Here is a 21542-nt window from a genome sequence, read left to right as displayed (position 1 = left end):
GTTTTGTACTGGTTACCATTGATTAATTCCTTTCACATGCTTGATAATCAATTACAACAAGTACAGGTATTATTCACCAGTTGGATACGATAACGATGAATACAAGCAATCAGTAATAATAACAATACTTACAGGCTCAATGATGGCAGGCTCTCCTTTCTGTCCCTTTTCCCCCCTCGCTCCGTCAACCTACAATATATAAAACAAATTGTATGACTTCACCATTTTAATCAACATACACACATCTAAACAGAATAATATCTGATAACTGGATATGACCAGCAGTAGAAGCTCTAGCAGGGGTCTCTTTGTATCTGTCAAAGAGCATGGGGACTCAGAAGCATTTTGTATATTGCAGTCCTATGTTTTTTCAGTAGGGTACATATTGTATAATAAAGCCTACTCTGGACCCCACAGCATTCCTTTCCCAGATCGATCTACCCCAGGGCTGTCCAATGGATGGCTCTTGAGCCGTATGTAGCCCTTTTAGCTCCCCAATATGGCTCCCCAGTCAGCAAATACAAATCTTTAGTCTTAGGTAGAAGCAAGTACAGTACAGTGAAAATATATATTTTTTTAAATGGATGTATAAGAACTTCATGGTAATCTCGTTGTAAGCAAAACGTTTAGGAACAACCTGCAGTGGAGAACAATCTAGGAATGAATCATTGAGAACACAGCATATTGTTTGAAAGATCATCCTGGGAACAGACAAGCGAGGCATTTCAAAGCAAGATCCCTTGCTGAATCAAGAGAAGGAATAATACAAACCTGGCTATACTCATCATCGGTCTGGGCGGGAGAAACAGGACCAAAATCTTGGTTACCGTCACCATAATCATACTCTGTATAGTAATCTTCCTTGTCAAACTCCTTAAGGATTTCTTGTGTAAAATCCTCCCCCTCCGAGGACTCTCCTTGCCCAGTACCTCCATGCCCAGCTGAGCCTGATTCACTTCTGCTTCGGGTCTGGATATGTAAATACAGAGCATTGTGGTAGAGAATATACACCATTACATTTTAATAAATAAACATGGTTATATCCTAAAACACATCCCATATGAAAAATATTCTAGCTTTTGTAATTCACGGGAAACAGACAAGAAGTAAGAGAACCGTCCTCATTTTAACCTTACAAAACATGGGGATCTGGAGACGTGTATACAAGTGGTTTATAACAAATATATAGTGATCACTTGCAGTTTGCATATTGAGGCAATGGTTTGCGTCTCACATACTGATAGCATCAGTGATTCACAGCAAGTGTTTAACACAGCTGTGCACCTCTTTTATGTGACCAATTTTGTGCTGATTTTACGATGTGGGCAAGTGTTCACTGGGGATTGAGGGGATAACACCCAATGAATTACACCTGATACAGAATCAGACAATCAGAGGCATAAAGCATGCAAAGCAAGTGATTCAGCCTGCTTCTATCAACCTAGTCCCTATAAAACATTCCTGAATGCAACACAGTGAAGGTTAAAGAGCACTCACATCAGTTCCATTCTGTGAAATGATTACTGTTGAAGTATGAATGTCTTCAGTGTGTGTACTCATGTCAAAATCAGTCCCTGTGTCAACTCTGGATCCCAGGTCAACACGTGATCCTAGGTCCACATTTGTCCCCATGTCCACTCTGGATCCTAGGTCCACTCGTGATCCCAGGTCCACATTTGTCCCCATGTCCACTCTGGATCCTAGGTCCACATTTGTCCCCATGTCCACTCTGGATCCTAAGTCCACTCGTGATCCCAGGTCCACTCTGGATCCTAGGTCCACACGTGATCCCAGGTCCACATTTGTTCCCATGTCGACTCCTGAGTCAAGGTCCACTCGGGATCCCAGATCCACATTTGTTCCAATGTTTACTCTTGCTCCTTGGTCCACATTTGTGTCTACGCTTACTCTTTTCCCCCCTTCCCCATCTTCATATTCGTTGTATGTCTCATACTCCCCAGGGTCCTCATACTCTCCATATTCTGGATACGCTCCCCCCGTAGGCTTTGTTTCGATCACTGTTGTTTCTTCTTCAGTGTGTTTGTACAATACATCCTATAAAAAAGAAAGAAATATTGCAGCAAAGTAGTTGTACACTGTAGAAGCTTTTTTTTTCAAAAACACTGTTCCTGATTCTAGTTCAGCGAGTCCTTACCTCTTCCACTGCTGCAACAGGTCCTGCTACCTCATCAGGTTTCGGTTCAGGGGTAGTAGTCTTCCCACCGAGATCCATGTCTTCGTAATATGGGTATTCATAGTAATAGGTGTCATCGTCCTGAAATTGATAAAGTACCAAGATGAGTTCCTCACTGCAGTGCTGTGTTCACCTGGTTGCATGAGTTCAATTTGATCAATGGGTGCTGCTCATCCCCTAAGTCAATGACTTGTTTAAATGCATTATTTGTTATCTGGAAAGCCCTGCAAACAAGAAATTATAAAAATGTTATCTGTATACCCCCCCCCCCCCCCCCCCATATAGAGAAAAATGGTCACAAGTCATCAACATGGCTTTTGATGACTTCATGATGTGGTTCAGCTCTTACAGTCACATGGCTCTTTTTTATGCATGCACACACAATACCTACCCGGGGACCCTTTTACCATTACACCTGTTTTACATATCATCAACCACAAATGAAGAAACCCTGGCCCACTTCAGCTGGAATGACCCATGAAGGAATGTTTGTAATGGATATGAACTGTAAGTTTACACTGTGACATCAATTGATTGTACCAAATTTACAAAGAAACACAATCTAGGGACCTAGAACTAAACTCTATATTGCAAAGTGCTCCTAGTTTAGAAAGCAATATATCATGCATCTCTGTATTGCTTCCTTTCATTACCCTGCTGGAAGAAAAACTCCCCTGTTTGTAAACACCAGACAGCTGTGCAACTATTATCATCAGAGGATCAGCTATTTCCTGTCCCTCCATTTGCAGCCCCAGCAATGGGAAGCTGGCTGGATTGAGTTTCAGCAATACTGCACAGTTGGCCATGGGCTTGTAATTCACATACGCCCATAAATTCAGCACAAAGCTTTCAAGACTGTTTTAATGACTATTTAAGATTTGTTTTTCCCGTAGATTAATAGTACTTAAAAATAAATAAACAAATAAAAAACATATTAAAAGGCCTTTAAAAAATAGCCCTTAACAAAAATTCCTTAAAAGAGTCCTTGCAGTTGTGAGTCAGGCCCTATGGAACAGTATAAGCAACCCATGTGTGCTATTAAACATTCTTGTGTTTCTGTGCTACATGGGTGAAACAGAGGCCTCCTTCCGAAACAGCAGAGCCCCAAGCTGAAGTGTAGCCTGTATCTCACAGTCTGTCCTGAAGTTTCAAGGAATTTTATATCAGCCTACGTTCCATGAATTTTTCTCGTGTTGCTACACTTGCTTAGAGGCAATTGGACAATATAGACATTTTTTAAGATTTATGAAGGCAGCACTACATGTAACTGGAAGGCTTGTTTTATTTATTGTTTTTTCTTTTAATAAACTGTAATGTTATGACACATATCCAGTCCAACTTGATTTGTTCCCTTTTAAAAGCCCATATCAGTCCCAGAGTTTTAAGACCTATTGAGCGGACATGCTATTTACCTCAGGTGACACTTGTAGTTTTGTAAACTAAACAGCTGTTACACTAGTTGTTTTCTGGAAGACCACAAATTGTCCAGTTTATGATGCCATTTTCTGTGCATTCACAGGTTTGGTAGATCATTTTCAGGTGCATCTTAAGGTTACTGGTGTCTGTATCAAGGCTTTCCGGGTGACACGTCTGTTATTTGAAAGCTAGTACAGACTAGTGAAGCAGCAGAGGCAGCATGTATAGCTTTTTTACTTTGCCTTTTCTAATTTACTTTAGAAAATAAATATATTAGAGCTATGAATGGAAGAATGCCCTGAGCCAAACAAAGGTGCTTTTAAGGCAAGCGCAGGTGGTTCCCAAACAAGTAAGGACCTGCCTGCCAGTGTTGCCTTTTGTCAGGCAGCTCTCGTCAGCTACAGAGGAGCATGTGAGGCACTGGAATGGAACCAGGCAACAGGGTTGGGTGCTTCGTTTACCCTGCTCCATGCACAAAACTCACCGCCTCTGACTTTTGGACCTGCAAATCTTTTTTGGAGACTGCAATTAAGACATTTTGCTGCAATTGCATTCCCACTCCACACTAAAGCTCAGATCTGGAATAGCTGGTCAGGGTATATTCAATTGATCCAATGTCGGAACTAGCAACATATATTCACTGTTAAGATGAATTGGTTTGGCAGGTAGCATGCTTTTTGACCCTCAGATGAAGACTATTTAGCAGTGTCTGATTTAGAAGTGGCTAAACGTTCTTCCTGAAAGTTAATCCTATAGCTTTACAGAAATGGGGCTCTGCATTATACTGTGAATTAAATAGGGCCTGCATTACCTGTACTGGTCCAGGCAAGTCTCCCTATTAACAACTTAGAAGTACTTTTAGAAAGGTTACAGCAACACTGCCCTTGTCTTGAATGCAGCACTGTAAAATCTGAAGAAACCCTGAGAGCAAGCTAACTTGGAATATCTGAGATTTATGTTAACGTCAAACTATATTTGCAATAAAGTCAACATGACTTAATTAGGCTTAGTACCGCACATAACTGTATGGCTGTGGACCAGTTCCTGGCATGGTACCTACAGGTACAAGCTTAAACAAGCATTAAATATCATTCTAGCAATATACAGCATTTTTTTTTTACTGAAGTCACTCAATAGTCTTTATTTTAGTCTGTGAGTGTTATCTGGTTATAAGCAGAATTTCATGTTACCTGTTCAGTGACTCATTTTGTAAAATAATAAAGCCATCTCAAAGAAGTGTTACATTGCCTAAATGTAATACCGGTGCTAATAATGTAACATTTATTTGGTATGTGTCTTGTAACCACGAGTAAATCAGGCAAACAATTGTTCTAATTTTATTTTGACACAGCTTAAAGTGACATTTAAATATACAGTTCTATGCTCCACACTCTCTCGTAGTCATAACAGGTGATTTACTGTGGGATACTACCAAAGGAAATTATCATGACAAAAAGTTTTGAAAACTAAAACATTACTGTGCAAATTAGTTTTTTTAAACTTGTATTTTGGGTTTTGAAAAGGGTTGTGGTGGTTTAATGTGTGATACCTCACATAATGCATGGAGAGCAGACTAGAGAGACTAGAATGAAAAATAAAATAACACGATAGAAAAAAATAACTTGTATATATTAAAACTGCAAAAAGAGAATTTGAAGAAGAAGAAGGAGAAGGAGTGAATAAAGAAGAGAATACAGGGCAGCCCATAAGTCAGGTATTACAGGCAATATCATATAAAGTACTGTACATGCACATTAGGATGTTCTGTGTTAAATCTGACAGCCACATCCCATTGACTATCTGCTCCATACATCAACATTACCAATATTAACAATTAGCCATTGATGCCTCACTTATGTGACACCCTGTATTGTAACAGTGAACATGGTGCTACCAAAATGCATTTCCAGGCCTCGTAAGAAACGGCTGTCGTTTTGTAATACTTACATATCCGTCCGGGTTTGGGTCCTGGGACTGCGGGGAGTCAGGGGCGGGTGATTCACAGTCTGGGCTGTAGTGCTCACAGTAATCATAGGCTGCCCTGTGGTCTGGAACAATCATTAGCTGCTGGATATCTCCCTGCAAATGCCAGAACAGAAACACAATATTAATAAACAACTCGGCCCTGGGGAAAAAGTACTCAAGACCACGGCAGTCTCTTTGGCACTGGTTTGCATCGCTTAACTTCCATTAAAGTATTGGTATGCATTCTCTATAGGGTTTTTAAATTGCCTGCAAACTTATATAAAATAAAACTTAAAAAAACACATTTAACTACCAATAGCTAAATAACAATAGCTAAAATAAACTGAACTGTTCCCATCTCAAGCAAGATTTAAAATCAGCTCTATAAAGTGCATCTAAATCGCAGGAATGGCACAACTTTTTTTTTGTCTTGTAGTATTCTCTACTAATAAATCAGAACACCAGGCAGTAAAACAAAAAGACTTAAGGTTTGTTGAATGGCATTGCAGTACAGTGCAACATGGATGCATTATACAGCATACAATATCATTCAAAGATTTGGCTTTACTTTTTTTTATTTGATAAACTATAAACATTAGCAACGTATGAGTCACTTTAAACTTTCGCATCTAACTTTTACATGGGCGGTGACCAGACTGTTTTAATACTGCATTCCAGATTGCTGAAACACCAGGAAAAATCAGGCACCCTAGGGACCGCTATGGACCACTGAAAACCAGTTTCTTAATTTTAAAAAGCTTGGCCCAGACTGCATTAACCCCCAGCAGACATCTATTTTCAGGCAGCCAGACTGCCATATCCATGGCATTGAGTGAGGCCCATACATTTATTTTTTATAAAAAGCATTGATCTTATCTTGTCTCCTGTAGAGACCTAAAAAAATACATTAATTTCAGATACCATTTCAAACACCTTTAGTTGTCAAGCGCTTTCATTCTTTTTATTCAGAAGCTCATATAAATTAATATATTGCTCCAGCATAAAGTAGTTAAAAAAAAAACAGATTTGCATTTCTTTGTTAGAAACTTTGCACTGCAGCTGCTTAATAAGCCTGTCTCTTGTATTTGTTTTCTTGTAATGCTACTGGAAGCTGCTCTTGCAGTAATTTGATGTAGTCCTTTATTTCCTGTCCCAGTAAAAACTAAAGATATTACAATGATTACACAACAACTCATATCTGCAGAAGCTGACTTTGTTTGATACATTTGGCTTTTTTCCCCAGACTTCAATTCCCAGGACTTTAAAAGTCAGCTTTTTAACGATATTGCTGACATGTTTCACATCTCTGGTAGACCTCACATCTAATGGCTTCCGTGTTAGCAAAAAAAGTCTCTTAAATCACATCACAGCATCACACAGGGTGTATATTTGGTGGCTATCAATTCGCTTATAACAAAGCTTTAATAAGATCCACCCACTGTCCACAATCACTCACAATTTGATGCCCTAGAACCAGCAGCTTTGACGATTGAGTTTCCATCTTGATTTAGCGCAGGATTAACAGTACATAAAAAAAGTTCAGCACCACATCTCTCTGGACTCTATATGCTGAGGTAGGTACAAACACATGAGGGTAGACTTTGATTAAAAACATTCCCTAAGCAAGTCTGCTTGTTAAACTGAAAAGGGTCCGAAAACATTAAAGAAAAGATAAACAGAAAATATCAAGCATAATTAGTTTTTTTTCCCCCTTTCTTTTATCTCTCATTATTTTCTTTGCTTACATCACAGACTTTTAACATCACATACTGTGACTGTTTTGGATTCTAACACATTAGGCTAAAGTGGTGCAACCTTGCCTAGCCCTCATTATGCCATCCTGAAGAGACAAGTAGTAAGAGTAATCATACTTTCCATTGACCAGGTATACAAGGACCACCATGCGGCTCAATGATCTTTTCCTTTTTAACTGATTCATATATTCTGGTCAGGGATGCAGGAATATACATCGCATTATTCATTTTTTTCCTAAAATATATGTTCGTTTTATATAAGTATTTAGAATATATAAGTGTATCACACTGCTACAGTGCATGGGTGAAGAGTGCAGATGAAACCACTGGCTAAATGGGCGTCTAATAATAATAATAATAATAATAATAATAATAATAACAATAATAAATTGTTTGTATTTGCATGAGGATAGCATTGCAAGTTTTGATAACAAAACTGCTACAAGAACACACCAAAGTCTTGTATCTGGATTTCAAATAGGTTTGTTGCTATCTTTTATTTCATCCACATACATCCACCATACGTATGTGTCTAGTTGTGCTACTGTTAACTATATTAACTAGGAAGCCACATACAGTACTAGCTACTGTACTTCAATAAATGCAATGGATTTTTACTTTTGGACCATGTTCACTGTGAAGCACAGATTTTTACATAGTATAGAATATACGGAATTATATTAAAATATAATTTTCACATCTTGGGTGTGCTATCAGTTTCCCCAAAAAGGGGAAATTACACTTCCACAATCATCTTCCAGATACTGGACACAGCTCAACTGGCAACAAAACAACTCTTCAGATAGAGAGACACCCAACCTGAAGACAGCTGGGAGCCATATATTTGCAGGCCCACCTCTGAACACACTGTTTCTAGTAACTTGTAGCACTGTAGCTAAGGCTGCCTCCACAGAGGATTGTGTTAACACATGTCCTGCTTGCTACCCTGTGACAGCATGCTGTGCACGGTATTGCTGACTCAGTAAGGTTTTGCTCAGGATGTACCTGTGCTTGTGTTTAAAGCTCAACAGATTCAACGGGATGGGAAGTTGTATGGGAAGAGTAGTTTCCTACACTGTTGTCTGATTCACAACAATACAACGTAAGGAGCTCCACTATTGGCCTGGCACATGGCAAGTCTTTGATTAGTTAGCTATTTGGGTATAATGGTTCTGTAAGTAAGGGTTTCTTCAGTCAACACTGCTGATTTTAGCTGCCCAGTGAGCAGGGAGGTCCACATGGCCTCTGTACCCTAGCCAATGGCCTGGGAACTTGTTGTCTCTCTAGGTATGATGTCCTGCGATAAAGTTTTTTTCCTGTTGTTCATTATTCAAGAATCTCCCTGTATATCTTCATTTAAAAAAAAATACATAGAAAAACCTGCAACTTGATTGTTTTTGTTTTCAGGTGTTATTGTAGACCGTTGGCTCAAACGGTAAGTTCATACAAAGAGCTGCCTGGTAGGCAATTGTGTAATTATGCTATTGGCACTGTTCTACATAAAATAAACATTTATTTCAAAGGACTTCTCCCTTCTTTGGAAATTATCATACAAGCTGACAATGCACATTACTTATTTCAAGTAAAAAAAACAGAGGAAATGTAAGCAATTCCCCCATGTAGATTACTTCATTTGCTACACATTTCCGCCAGAAGTCTTTAGAGGGACCTGTTCAGTGCCTTGGCCCTGGGGCCATATATATATATATATATATATATATATATATATATATATATATATATATATATATATATATATATATATATATATATATATAATGAATTATGATAAAAACAAAGGTATTGCCAGAGCTGAAAGCTCCTGTGGTGCGCAGTTAGAAATTCATTTACAGAAGACCCAGAGAGCTTCTTTCTATGCAAAGCCTGTAAGGGGGCAACTTACTACCAGTGTGTGAATGGGGTTAAGCAACTCTTAAATAGCATCAGTAGCATGTATTTCAATTCTCATATGAACTTTAACACACTGGCTTTTCCATGCTTTTCTTTTTTATATGCTGTATGCTTTACCCATTCTATGTTTAAATGTATTACACAATATATTAATGAGAGTATATAATATATTTGTATAAGATAACATGTGCCCATGATGAACCTTGCTTGTGTAAGCTCATGATATTGTTTTTTTTCTGGCATCTTTATTACGGTCATTATAAAAAATCCACCCTTAAACAAAAGCCCAAGTTCTTGTCTGCAATATAAATTATATACTGTATATGGAACTTGGGAAGTCATGATTATAGATTGCTGTGCAGACTTTATATCAGACACCAATGTTTAGCGCAGCAAATATCAGGTTCTACTTCAAAGTTCCACCAGTATCATAACTGCTTATCATAGCCCTTGCATTGGTAAGTTCCTTTAATGATTGGTTCAAGTGGGGTTTTTTTGTGCCATATTTTGTATCCCATTATGCAAAATGCTTGTGATTATTACACTTAAAAGATGTTTTGGAGAGATCGTGTTTGTTGACAGCATCCTGTGAAGATATTAGGTTTTACGAGACAAAAATGTATCCGCATTCAGGCAACCTGCACTGTGATTACAGTTTAACTGTACCAAAAAAACTCTTAGAAAATAATAGTTTTCCAAAAATAATCCTATACTGATGTATAAACTCCCAGCCATTCATGGAAAACATGACTTTTTGAACAATTGTCGATGGTATTCATTTTGTTTTAAAGATGTGGGGCTCTAGAAACACATAGCTATTTTTGTATTATTATTACTTGTGCTCATGATGAGCTGGAGTTCTGCAGCCAGGTGGATTATTCAGTTTCAGCCTCCCTTGTTCCTTGTCACCACTGGGAAGAGTGGGTTCTATTATTCCACCCCTGCTGATTCACCGCAGGATATTCTCATTGCTGGGCCTCTATGAAGTCACTGTCTGCGAGCCACGGCTGCAGAGAACACAGCATGACTGGAGCAGCTGTGGGTTTAGCCACAGCCGTCTGGCCCCACCAGTGTCTGCTCTGATACTATGAAGTGGCTGTGGATGATAGATGCAATATGCCATTGCCACCAGGGTGTCTCAGTAAACCATTGCTTGAACCTCAGTAGGAATTGTCCAGTCAACTTCTGCATTTCCCCCCATGTCCTACAAGATTATAAAACCTTTTAGCAATTTCTTTTTATCATAAATGGTACACCAGTTCACAATCACTGCTAAAATCTGCTGCTTTTACCAATAGTATCAATTTCCAATCATTGTAACTATCTGGTGTACAAGCGAGAATTCAGTATACGTTCACAAGACTTTATCCATTATAAGTAAAACCATACATCATATATAGACAGTACTGTATATAATATTTATTGTTGAAAGGAAACTTCTCTGCCCATCAAAAGGTCTCCGTCTGTCAGACATTATACTTTTAACACAGTGCAAACTTAGCTAAATGTGTGTTAAAGTTCATACGTCAGCCATGAACATTTTACTGCTCTTCTGGGATCCCACATAGCAACCAGACGAGTTTGTAGCCAGGGTCACCATGGATACCAGGCTCTGGTATGGTGTGTAACTACAAGACTTTAAAGCTGATGCCTAAATAAAAGCGTGGCATTCTTCCACTGACCTTTTACTGTGTGATACTCATCTGTTTTAAAAAAAACAGGAGCCCTTTGAGAACCTGTGGTCTGAAATGAATAGGGCCTCTTGTCTTCCAGTTGGTTGTCGTCATGTCTTTAGTGCACAGTGACTCAGCTCAGTGCCATGTAAGCACTCACAGGTCACATATCTTTCCGTCAGACCAGTGAAAAGGAAGGGGGGCAGTTTGGAAGTCCTTTACTGCCAGCTTCAAGCTCCTTGTTAAACTAAGAATAACTACTGCTCAAAGTTAGCTCCAGTATTTAAGAAAAACATTGACGTGAGATCTTGTGCTGCCCAGTTAAGCAGAACAGTTGTAGTAATTCATCAATACAAGCACTTCAGACAGAGAGCCTAATATACTCCAATTCAAGTAGGGCATGCTGCTAGAGACCAAGGCAAGCAGCTCACTGTAAGTCTATCATAGCTTTGATCCCCAAGACTGATCAGAGACAGAAATACCTTCCTGCATTATTTTAGTTTCATGTGCATTCAAGCTACTCCTTGACATCGACTTTGAATCTGAAACGATTTAATTGTGATTCGTGAACCAACTCCATAACATACCAGAAATGTTACCTTTCTGTATTCTCATTTTGCCAGGTATCCCCATTGTCTCCACTAGTGTAAGAGTTATTAAACATGGTAAACAGTAAAACTTTGATTATTCATCAGCAGTCACCTTGACATGCTTCAGCTGCCATGCAGCTTGGAGGTCCATTCAGTATTAGCCCTGTGCATCTTGTTTTAAAATGTCATCACTTACGCTAACATATGCATTAACTGAAGCAGAAAGCCACAAATCTGTCTGGCTGTGAATGCGGTTGCTCACCGCTACCATAGATAAATAAACCTTTTTTTTAACAGTCCTGCAAGCTCATGTATTCATGCTTGGTAAATTCCCTGTGGAAATCGTTATTCCCCATATACTCAGTAAAGTCCATATTGCTCAGCTATTAGATTTCAGGGACTTGCAAAGCATGATAAACATTTCACTTACAAGTCAGACTTCATTCTTCAACACTGACAGTGGTATAAGATAAGCTTTTTTTTCTACTCATTTATGTCTAGCCATAGTAAAATATGTATTAAAAATGTCACAGAATACTTTACTTACATTGTATCATGATACAGCCATGATTATAATACTGCATAATTATATCAATCCTCTAAGTTTCTTTGCTAAAACTTGTTCGACCAAAGTTATGTATAAAATAACCAAAAGTGGTCTTAGCAACATAAAGTATGATATGATGGTGGTTTACTGTATTCAATTATAGGTTAATACATTTATCATACATATTTATCATGTGCAGTCTTAGTAAAACAAATGTAAGTATTCTAAAATAACCTTTTAAATTAAACCAGCCCAACTTCTTCACTACCATCTAGACAATATAAACTATTGTTATCATGGATGTCAAGTCTCAAGGTTTACCCGTGAAACTCACCGTGCAATGGATTCTCACGTTTGTGCTTGTTATTGTTTGCGAGACTGCGAAACCCTTTATACATGATACAGCAGTAAATACAATTCAACTGTCCAAGCGTATTATTAATTTTATTTATTTTTTTTTTTTTTTGGGGGGGGGGGGGGTCACCATAAAGAGGTGTACATTACCATTCTATATTCCTGTAGCTAAAAACGCAAACTCCCCCCTTACTCCAAAGATAGAATTGCCTTGTTGTCTCAAACTGACGGTTTGTCTGCGCGAGCCTTCTATGTTTCTGTACACAACAGTACTCGGAGAGAGTCGAAGGAGAGGTTGTCAGATTGTCACAGAAATAAAAGAGAAATGGACATCAATGAGCATTTAATTATTAAAGTGTCAGTGGTTATAAAGACAATAAAAAGAAATGCGCCATAAGGTAAGACATAACAGAACAACTGGAAATTGATGGTATGTCTATCTCTCTTTATTTCACCTTAATTTTAGTTCAAGTGACAGGGAGCGCCACACACTGGTTTCGTATTTCTGTAAAATGACGCTTCTTTGTTTTAATAATGTTGACCAATAATAATAATCACATTCAACCACTAACTGAAGATTTTATTAAAACAGAAAATCAAAACATTTACTGTTAAATCTCATTTTTTTTAGTCTGTAGTGTACCCAGACTATTTCTTTGTTTTATTTATTTTATTTCGTCTCCACAAAAGGAGCAAAAGCAGACAGTATTTTCTTTTCATGACTAGCTACAGTTACAGCTACAGCTAGGTTAAGGTTTTTCATCAATCCCAAGGTTTTTCAGCAGGGGTCTCACTGGTACGAACACTTAGGGGTTGACATGTCTGATTCCCAAGTAAAATTCATTTTGAAATATTGTTTTAAAACCCACAGCTACTGCAGTTCTATGGTCTACCAGCAGGAGTCACTGTGGTAAATTATGCATGGCTTGCCTCCTAGAGAAGATTTAGTAACTAAAAGGAAATTAAAAGGAGTCTGTAGATAAACTGTAATGAATCTTCAGGCAAAACCCCTTCAAGCAAAGTAGTTTCATTTTTAATATGTTCTTCATTCTTCTCTTTTTGGCAAGGCTGTACCCATCTGCAGACCTCATCTTTAAAAACAAAACATATTGGATTGATGTACTGAAGAAAACATGCCTGGTTCCTTTCCCCCTTTTTACGATCCCTTGGTCAACCCAAAAAAAAAAGTCTCAAATTCCAGATGTGTTTCTGGCTCTGAAAGAAAAACCACCTGTTGCTGAAACAAAGCAGCAGCATTGCCTATTTACCAATAAGAAGCACATGTAGAATCAGCCCCATTCCCAGGCAGCCAACGGCTTTGCTCCAGACACAAGTGCTGTGCACTTCTTCAACCAAACAAAGGTAGCGTGGTTATGAATTCCTACACACTAGCAAACAGCTGTCGAAGAGATCGGATAAAAAACAGGCAGGGTTTTAAAAAAACAAAATGATTCTGCTGTAACAGTATTCCACCATTCCAAACTGCTGTCAAAAACTCAGTTTCCCACGTTGCCTGCGTTTTTTCCTTTAAGTTCATGTTCTGATGAGACTAATCCAGCTTCAGTCCAGGCTTGGATATACTTACCTTTGGACCAATGTGGACATGGACTTGGTGTGAGATTGGTATCATCATGACTTGGACTTGATAAAACCAAACTGCTTCAGAGTTGTCTTCCAATCACTTTGGCATGCAAGAGATTTTACATATTCATGTATTTGCAGGACATGTCCACTCGGAGGCAGGATGTGTGAAACTAAGTCTTTATTAAACCACTTAAGATTGTTCATGTGCATCAAAGGTTCTAAATACCATACTCAACATCATTGCATTGTACATAATAAAGTATACACATAGTAAACACATGTATAGTATAAGTAAATTATGGTCAACAATTCTATATCCAAGCAGGGAAATGGTACTTTAAGGGAAATGGTACTCCAAAGCATCCGGAGTTACAGTAAGAGGTCCACCTATCCGTGCCACTGTATCATAAATCCAAACTGTGCAAATCAGCACTCTGTCCTAAACCATCAGTTAAGTCACATGAGTGGGCAAGTTAAATCAAACCATAAAACCAAATAATATATTACTGAGATTCAAACAGCATAAACCTCTAGATTTGGGCTCCCTCAAACTGTAACATGCAGAGGTTTGCCAAAACTAACAAAGCGTAAACCACTTGTTTTTTTTTTTTTCAACCTTTTCACCAGTTGCGCTTTGCCTAGCCTCAAGCACAGCCAACATTACAGGACAGCTGAAAAATACGACTCCAGTTTCCTGCTTCTCAGGCAACATCAATCCGACATGTCAATGTTATGGTTGGCCTTTAATTAATACCCACAAAATACTGCTGAGGGAATGTTTCTTTTCTGCTGTAGTAATTAGGGACCCTTGCTTCCAAAGCAAATCTCCAATATGAAAGAAGGAAATTGCAAGATTTACCTTGGAAATCTGAGAGCTCCCTTGAGGGGCAGGATGGTTTCAATTTTTTTAACTGTGACTTGATGAACCAATATTAAACAGATGGGTATAATTGGAGTGTAAAAACAAGTTTTGCAGTTTAAATATATCTTAAAAACTAATCAACCAGTCACTTTAGTTACCTTAATAGAGCACAATGAGAGAAATGACAGGCAACTGACATTTAAAACTATGTGAGCTAACTACTTCGCTTTGCAATACTGTTATGCAGTCCCTGCATAACAACTGTTTGGCAATTGGAAGCATATTCTGGTATTGTATTTACAGTTGCTTATTTTAGCAAAAACATTTTTTTTTTGGTATTTCCATCTTTAATCTTACTTTAAAAGGTACTGTTAAACAAATTAAGCATATATCAAATACTAATAATCCACAGAGGCATATTGACAGGCTCAAAACCAAAATCCCAAACAGCCTTGTCTGGTCTGCTACATTTTTCCATGTTTTTTGGACGGTGTGAAGTCTGTGACTCATCGTCCAAGTCTCTGTACAACTCATTGGAGCTATATGATTCCTGCCTGGGCTCCGGGGGGTGTATTTAATGTGAATAATGCATGTAGGATTCCTGTGTAAATGGAAGGCACACCTCGTCGGTTGCTGGACAGACAGGGGGAGGGGTGGATGTGTGGGTAGTAGGGGAGTAGGGAGGGTGCCTGGCACGGTTTAGGATTTTCCTATCAGCCTCCTTCTGGCAGTGTTCCTACACAGTGGGCTGCCTGACTGGTGATGTTGACGTGTTCCATCAGCATTGCTCTTTCTCAAGGAGAGGCAGTAAACCCAAGGAGACCAGTACAGGCTCATTCTGTGTAAATCATGTCTGAAGGCATCATACATGCTGTAAATTAGTGGATCTGCCAACAGCTTAACTAACCTAATATGTTCTTCTTTTATCATTTTTTTTCTTTTCATTTGTTCACTAGTTCTGCTTTAATACGAACATTTTGAAAGTCAGTGTGAAAGCAAAATTGGCCAGTATTTTGATTTTTGTGTCTTTTTCAACCTATTTTCTATTTCCAACTGCATGTGCTCCCACCCAGTCAAATAAGTCACATATTTTAGTAGCCCTGGGTGTTGGTGCCTTGCTTGCCTCTAAACCAGCAAGCCTGATCTCAGTACATATTCTGTCAACCTGCATCTTACAGTGTTTTTCATTTCCTGCACGTGATATGTGCACCCACAGGACTGACAGTTTGTCATAATTTATGTATATTGTAACATGTTTGGTGGTGTTAGGAGGTGTTAGTTCAGGCACTTTATTCAGGCTGCTCAACACCTAACCCACCCTGTCTCAACCCTGACCTCAAAATATCCACAAAGCAGAGAAACACAGGTACCCATACTCTCCTGCCCCAATCATCTGCATACCAAATCAAATCAACCAATAGAAGATCTGCATTTGAAGATCTTGAGTAAGTTTAACCAATGGGAGAGTCAAAGATCTGCCCTGGTCTTGCAGCTGTGAGCAGAGGCGGGACATAAATATGCTAGGCCCTAAGCAGTGTAACAATAGCTGAATTTTGCAAGAGATTTCTTATTACAGACCGTTATTGAGAATTACATTGAGAACGTCGAAGTGATATTTCGATTTACTTCTGACAAATACAAAAAAAAATGTCATCAGACAACGGAGGCATTGTAATCGATTTGGTTCCGAATCAATTTTGAAGAAGAACTTTCTCAGAAAAAATTGGAGACTGTTAAAAAAGGGAGGTATATACCACAAATACCTGAACCGACACAGGAAGGGAAGGGATATACTCGCCACTTCCAAAATTTAAATTCTTAAAGGTATCCGTGGCTTACCGGTAACTGTTAATTTAAAAAATAATACTGCTGGAACTGTCTTTTGTTCACAGAGCCCTTTTCCCTCCCTATCAAGAAAGCTCTGCAAACCTCTGCATTATGCCATCAGACTGGTCCAGGTTTCCAAGAATGACATCATCGTCTAGGAGGAAAGCAGAGCACGAAGCTCCTCACCATTTCCAAGGACTTAATCAAATCTGAGGTTTACCCCCACCTCCCTCATCCTGTCCAGTGTGCTGACAAGAAACTCCCAGTTGAATCGAGCTTGATTTAATTTTACTCAGGGATTAAACAGAACTTGAACAGGAACACATTGCTAATAATAGTTGGGAGGGCAGTATAGGCTTAAAAAAAGCCACAGCAATAATCTTACAATATGGTAGGCTCAGGCCTGAAGTCTCTTCGAGCAGCATTTCAAATACCTACATCTATGGCCAAAAGTTTTGCATCACCCTATAGAATTAACAAATTTTGCTTCATAAAGTCGAATTAAACCGGCTGAATAATGTTATGTTAACATCAAAATTATGTTCATATCGTTGTGTCCATATCGGGGTCTCAATCCTAAAGTTCGAGGTGATGCTAATTTTTTGGCCATAACTAGTCAGGATAGGGACTCAGTAGCTCTTCCTCTCAGATTGAAAAAAGTGGGATTTATGAAGTACTTGCACTTATGGCTTCATACAAAGAAGAAAAAAAGAAAACACAGCCGACGTCTGACAGATTAATTGTTGTTATATTTGGTCTCACTCCTGGCCTTTTTTAAATGGTTTTCTATTTTTCTTGCCATTTTACATATTAATGGACCCTTTTTTGGCTATCTACAGTATGAAATGATTTGAGGCATAGCGGTGATGTAACTGCTGGACATTAAGAAACAGCTGGATAGACTGCACTGTTTACTGCTGTGTGCATGTGTATCACTATGGTATAAAAGCCTCATAGTTAAGTTATTTGAGTTTAAGGTTACATGAAAAAAAAGCAGTTTTGTCAGTGTCTCCATCTTTCCAAAATAATTTCCTTCTGTAAGATTTTTGCATTTTGTTTATATAATAAATTGATGTTTGTGGTTTGCAGAAAATGCAAACGCCCATCGTGCGAAAAGATTCTTTCCTGAGCCTACAGCCACATTCACAGACATGACAGGCTTTAATATTGGTGGAATTAAGGAATGTACTGATAATTATGGTTCACAGGAAAACATCTTGTTTTGTTTTTAAAAATAACATATATTTGAACTGTATTTTTGAAGCACCAGCACAGTAAATGTACTGGAGCACCCTGGTATCCAAGCTTCAAGCATTAATTGGCACTGCAGTGGAGGCAGAAGCTTTAAACTCCAGCTAATGCACTGCACTAAGGGCAATCATTCCCAGTCAGTGCAAGAATGGTTCCGGTATAAAAACCAGTCTGGACATGTCAACTCCATAAAAACATAAGAATATAAGAAAGGTTTGGGAATGAAAATAGGTAGTTCGGCCCATCAAGGCTTGTCCCTTCTTGGCACACTCTAAGGGGAGCTATTCATTTCTTAACCGTGTGCTGATGCCACAAAAAACAAACTCCACTGTGCTGTTTCAGTATGCACTATAAGGTCATGAGGACTCAAAAAATCTATCTCCCGCATTACAAGGTCATTAGAAGAGCAGAATGCTAACACAATTTAGCCACTGGTTTCCACAGATCACTGATTACTTGCAGCTAGGTTTTGTGGTGTGTAGTACTGATATCCTGTCTTGTCAGATAATATTTAAGAACATGTGTAGAAAATTGTTCGGCCAGTTTAAAGCAGGATTTGCGCAGGACTAAAAATCAGGGGTCCTCAGAGATGGTCAAGAGCAGAAGGCGTCTAGTAACCTCCCAGACTAGTTTTCATCAAGGAAAGTCGATCAACTCAAAAATGAAATGCGATGATGTGACCAGCGAGGGTGATTTTGTGCACGATTTGCAAACAATGAACTAGATGTAAATAACTTGTGCAAGATGGAGGCAATGTCACCTCCACAGAAACACAGGCTACGGGCACTTTGACAACATTGAATAAACGTTTCCTCTCTTGAATGATATGTATTTCCATATCATTTTTAAATGCTTCATTCAAAGCATCCATTTTTAGAGTCGCCACTTACGTTTTGTATTTTTGCCCCATCCCCAATTTGGATACCAAATCGTAGCTTTGCGGCGAATACCCCAGAAATCCTTAGATCATAACACTAACTTTGTGGTCGATTCTCACAGGACTAAAAAGACACAGGATGCCTGAGTTTGAAATTTAACAGAAGGTTATAAAAATTATCTGAGATAAAAGAAATGGACAATTTACACGGGACTAAATTTCACCGATGTCGGTAAAAATTCACAATCCACCTGTTTATGTGTTGATTTTTAGTCCCGTGATAATCAGGTTTTTGGTGTAATCTACCTTACCGGTTAATATAACAGGGGTGCAAGTCGTTTTGAAAATTGGTGATAAAGTGTTTTGAAAGTTTAGCACCAGAGAGCCTACTGGTGCTAAATTATCAAACCCCACCCTAATCAAGCCCCCCCCCAACAACTTCCTACACGACACAAACCTTCTCTCATGTGTATGTGGATGAGTGTGGGTGGGTCATGTGAATAGTCTAGACCCAATGAGAAACTATAGTTGCTAAGGAATATAACAAAATAAATAAATAATAATAATAATTAAATATGTTTACTATATGAGGTACTCTGGTACTAGAATCTAGTGCCACAGAACCAGATTTGCACCCCTGTACAATGGTCTATAGAGATATTTATAAAAAATAAAAAAATAAAAAAGTACGCTATTAATAAGAAATTCACAGGTACACCATAACAACTTATTTAAAAAAGAAAATCAGACTACTAAAAACTAGTTCACGTGTTCTGCTGCCAGCTTTCACTGGGAACTGAAGCAACAGAATTTAAGTGAATGCCCAGACTGTTTGCAAAAGTACCACCCAATCTTCCTGGATATATGTCTCTTGTGCTTAAACATGCTGCGTTTACATATTTAAGAGCTTCGATACTGTCTCGTCGCTGTCAGACTTTTGTTTTTAATGATGTTTCCAGTCTCCCTCAATTATTTTACATTTTTCTTGGCAGATGGCGAGGGAAACTGCAGTGTTATTAGGGTCGGTAAGAGCAGGGGGACATGGTCTGTCTGCAGAGCCAGACAAAAATCAGCTCACTTTGTCTCTGCAGAAACACATACACACACCTGCTAAACCTATTATAAGGTGTAGCGGCAAAAACAGTCATGTCTCTTTTCCATGTTATAATCTGCTAACATAAACATTACAACCACTAATAATTCATTGCACTTTAGTTTAATGTAACACTGCTGTAAAACAGAGTGGTCTACAGACCACAGATCACTGATGGTGGGGGACTCCTATTGGGTACCCAGTTCTGGTCTCTGGAATCTGGGTTTAAAGATTAACCTAAACCAGCTGAAATTAATTCTGGCAATTAGTGATGTTTTTGAGGACAGAGGCCCAGAAACAGCACAGTCTCTTAGCACATAATGGCAAAACTCCCAGATTTTTTTTGTTCTACTCCAACCACAGGTATTTTCTGTATATATTACGTCTCTGGCATAACAGCATTTCTTTTTTGTGCTTTATATTTATCTGATCTACCTATTTTAGAAAGTACATGCCTCCCCACCAATGATATGAATAGCTGTCCTACCTATGGATAAGTTGTTCTCTAGATTACAAGTTACACATGGGTGTGGTGGATAAAATGTGTTTGGATATTCAGCACATGTCGTCTTTTACAAGACACAGAACTACAGATTGTTCTAGTTTACTGACCCTCTACTGTTAAATAAACTAATACAAAAAAATAAATACTGTACCGGTCACTATTCTGCAGTCACTATGCTGCAATTACGACTGATTCATAGGGTATAAATTCATAGCCATAAATATTTACCTGGGACACTAAAACTAAGACTACTGTTTTAGTTTATGAGTCATAACAAAGGGGGAAGGGAAACTATGTGGCATATTTTTCCATTTTACACAAGTTCTTAGAGGAGTTTCCCCTCATTTCCAGCTGGCTGAGGTCCAACATGAGAAAAAAGTTTAAACTTTCCAATAAGCTAATGCTGGTTCCCATATCAGCCTGTTCCATTACTGCTTCCATGACTAATAGTACAGTCAGCTAAACTCTCAGCAGATGGCCGACCGTGTCGTCTAATTTGTGTCAAGGAACCCTATGTTTAATCACACGTGTGCTGAAGCGGTGTACATCGGCCCAATCAATCATTGAGTCATTTCAATATTATAGACAATCAAACGCTTTTCAAATATTGAGCTTCAAAGGACTGCCGGCAAAGGCTTTAGCATCTAACCTTGGTCCATCACTATAATTCCATGCAATGCCTTTATCATCTAACCCTAGGCCACCACTATAATTCCATGTGTGACAGGGAGAGCCCTTACGCTGTTTCCTACACAAGTGTGTGCAGCTGATATGTGTTGCTGGGCAACCAATTGGGCAGTTAACCTCACCCAGCGCTGAGCGGATCAGAAGGTCCAGATTGGCTGGAGGCATGCCCGGGCATGCTGCGGGAAGCTCAAAAAGCTTCTGCGCCACAGTTTGAGGCTGCTACATGGCCACTGCTATACAGACGGGCGCTGAGCAAAAGCGTGTATTTGTTTACATCAAGGAGGAGAGCGTCCACTCTGCAGGAACTTCGACACGAAACCCTTCCACTCTAAGATGCTCGTGAAGGCATTGCCCAGCCAAGGTTGTTTGGCTGCGTGAAGAGGTCGGAGTCTCCGTGAGAATGCCGGGACTCCGGAAACCCAGAAGCAGGTCAGTTTAGGGGATTTTTATCC

General features: G+C 38.9%; 1 protein-coding gene across 2 annotated transcripts in view; it reads right to left on the bottom strand.

Annotated features, from left to right (window-relative positions):
• Window positions 1-21542, bottom strand: part of LOC117422365 (collagen alpha-1(V) chain-like) — a 126950-nt gene that overhangs the window by 58331 nt on the left and 47077 nt on the right. For both annotated transcript variants that reach the window (XM_058986989.1, XM_058986990.1), the window contains exons 5-9: window positions 5558-5689; window positions 2156-2275; window positions 1498-2055; window positions 772-969; window positions 133-189 (exon numbers count right to left, since the gene is read on the bottom strand). In XM_058986989.1, the coding sequence (XP_058842972.1) occupies window positions 133-189; window positions 772-969; window positions 1498-2055; window positions 2156-2275; window positions 5558-5689 (1065 nt within the window). The remainder of the gene's footprint in view (window positions 1-132; window positions 190-771; window positions 970-1497; window positions 2056-2155; window positions 2276-5557; window positions 5690-21542) is intronic.

Source organism: Acipenser ruthenus, chromosome 15, assembly GCF_902713425.1.
Source record: "Acipenser ruthenus chromosome 15, fAciRut3.2 maternal haplotype, whole genome shotgun sequence".
In the NCBI taxonomy this organism is placed as follows: domain Eukaryota; kingdom Metazoa; phylum Chordata; class Actinopteri; order Acipenseriformes; family Acipenseridae; genus Acipenser; species Acipenser ruthenus.
This window is presented reverse-complemented; position numbering and strand designations above follow the sequence as displayed.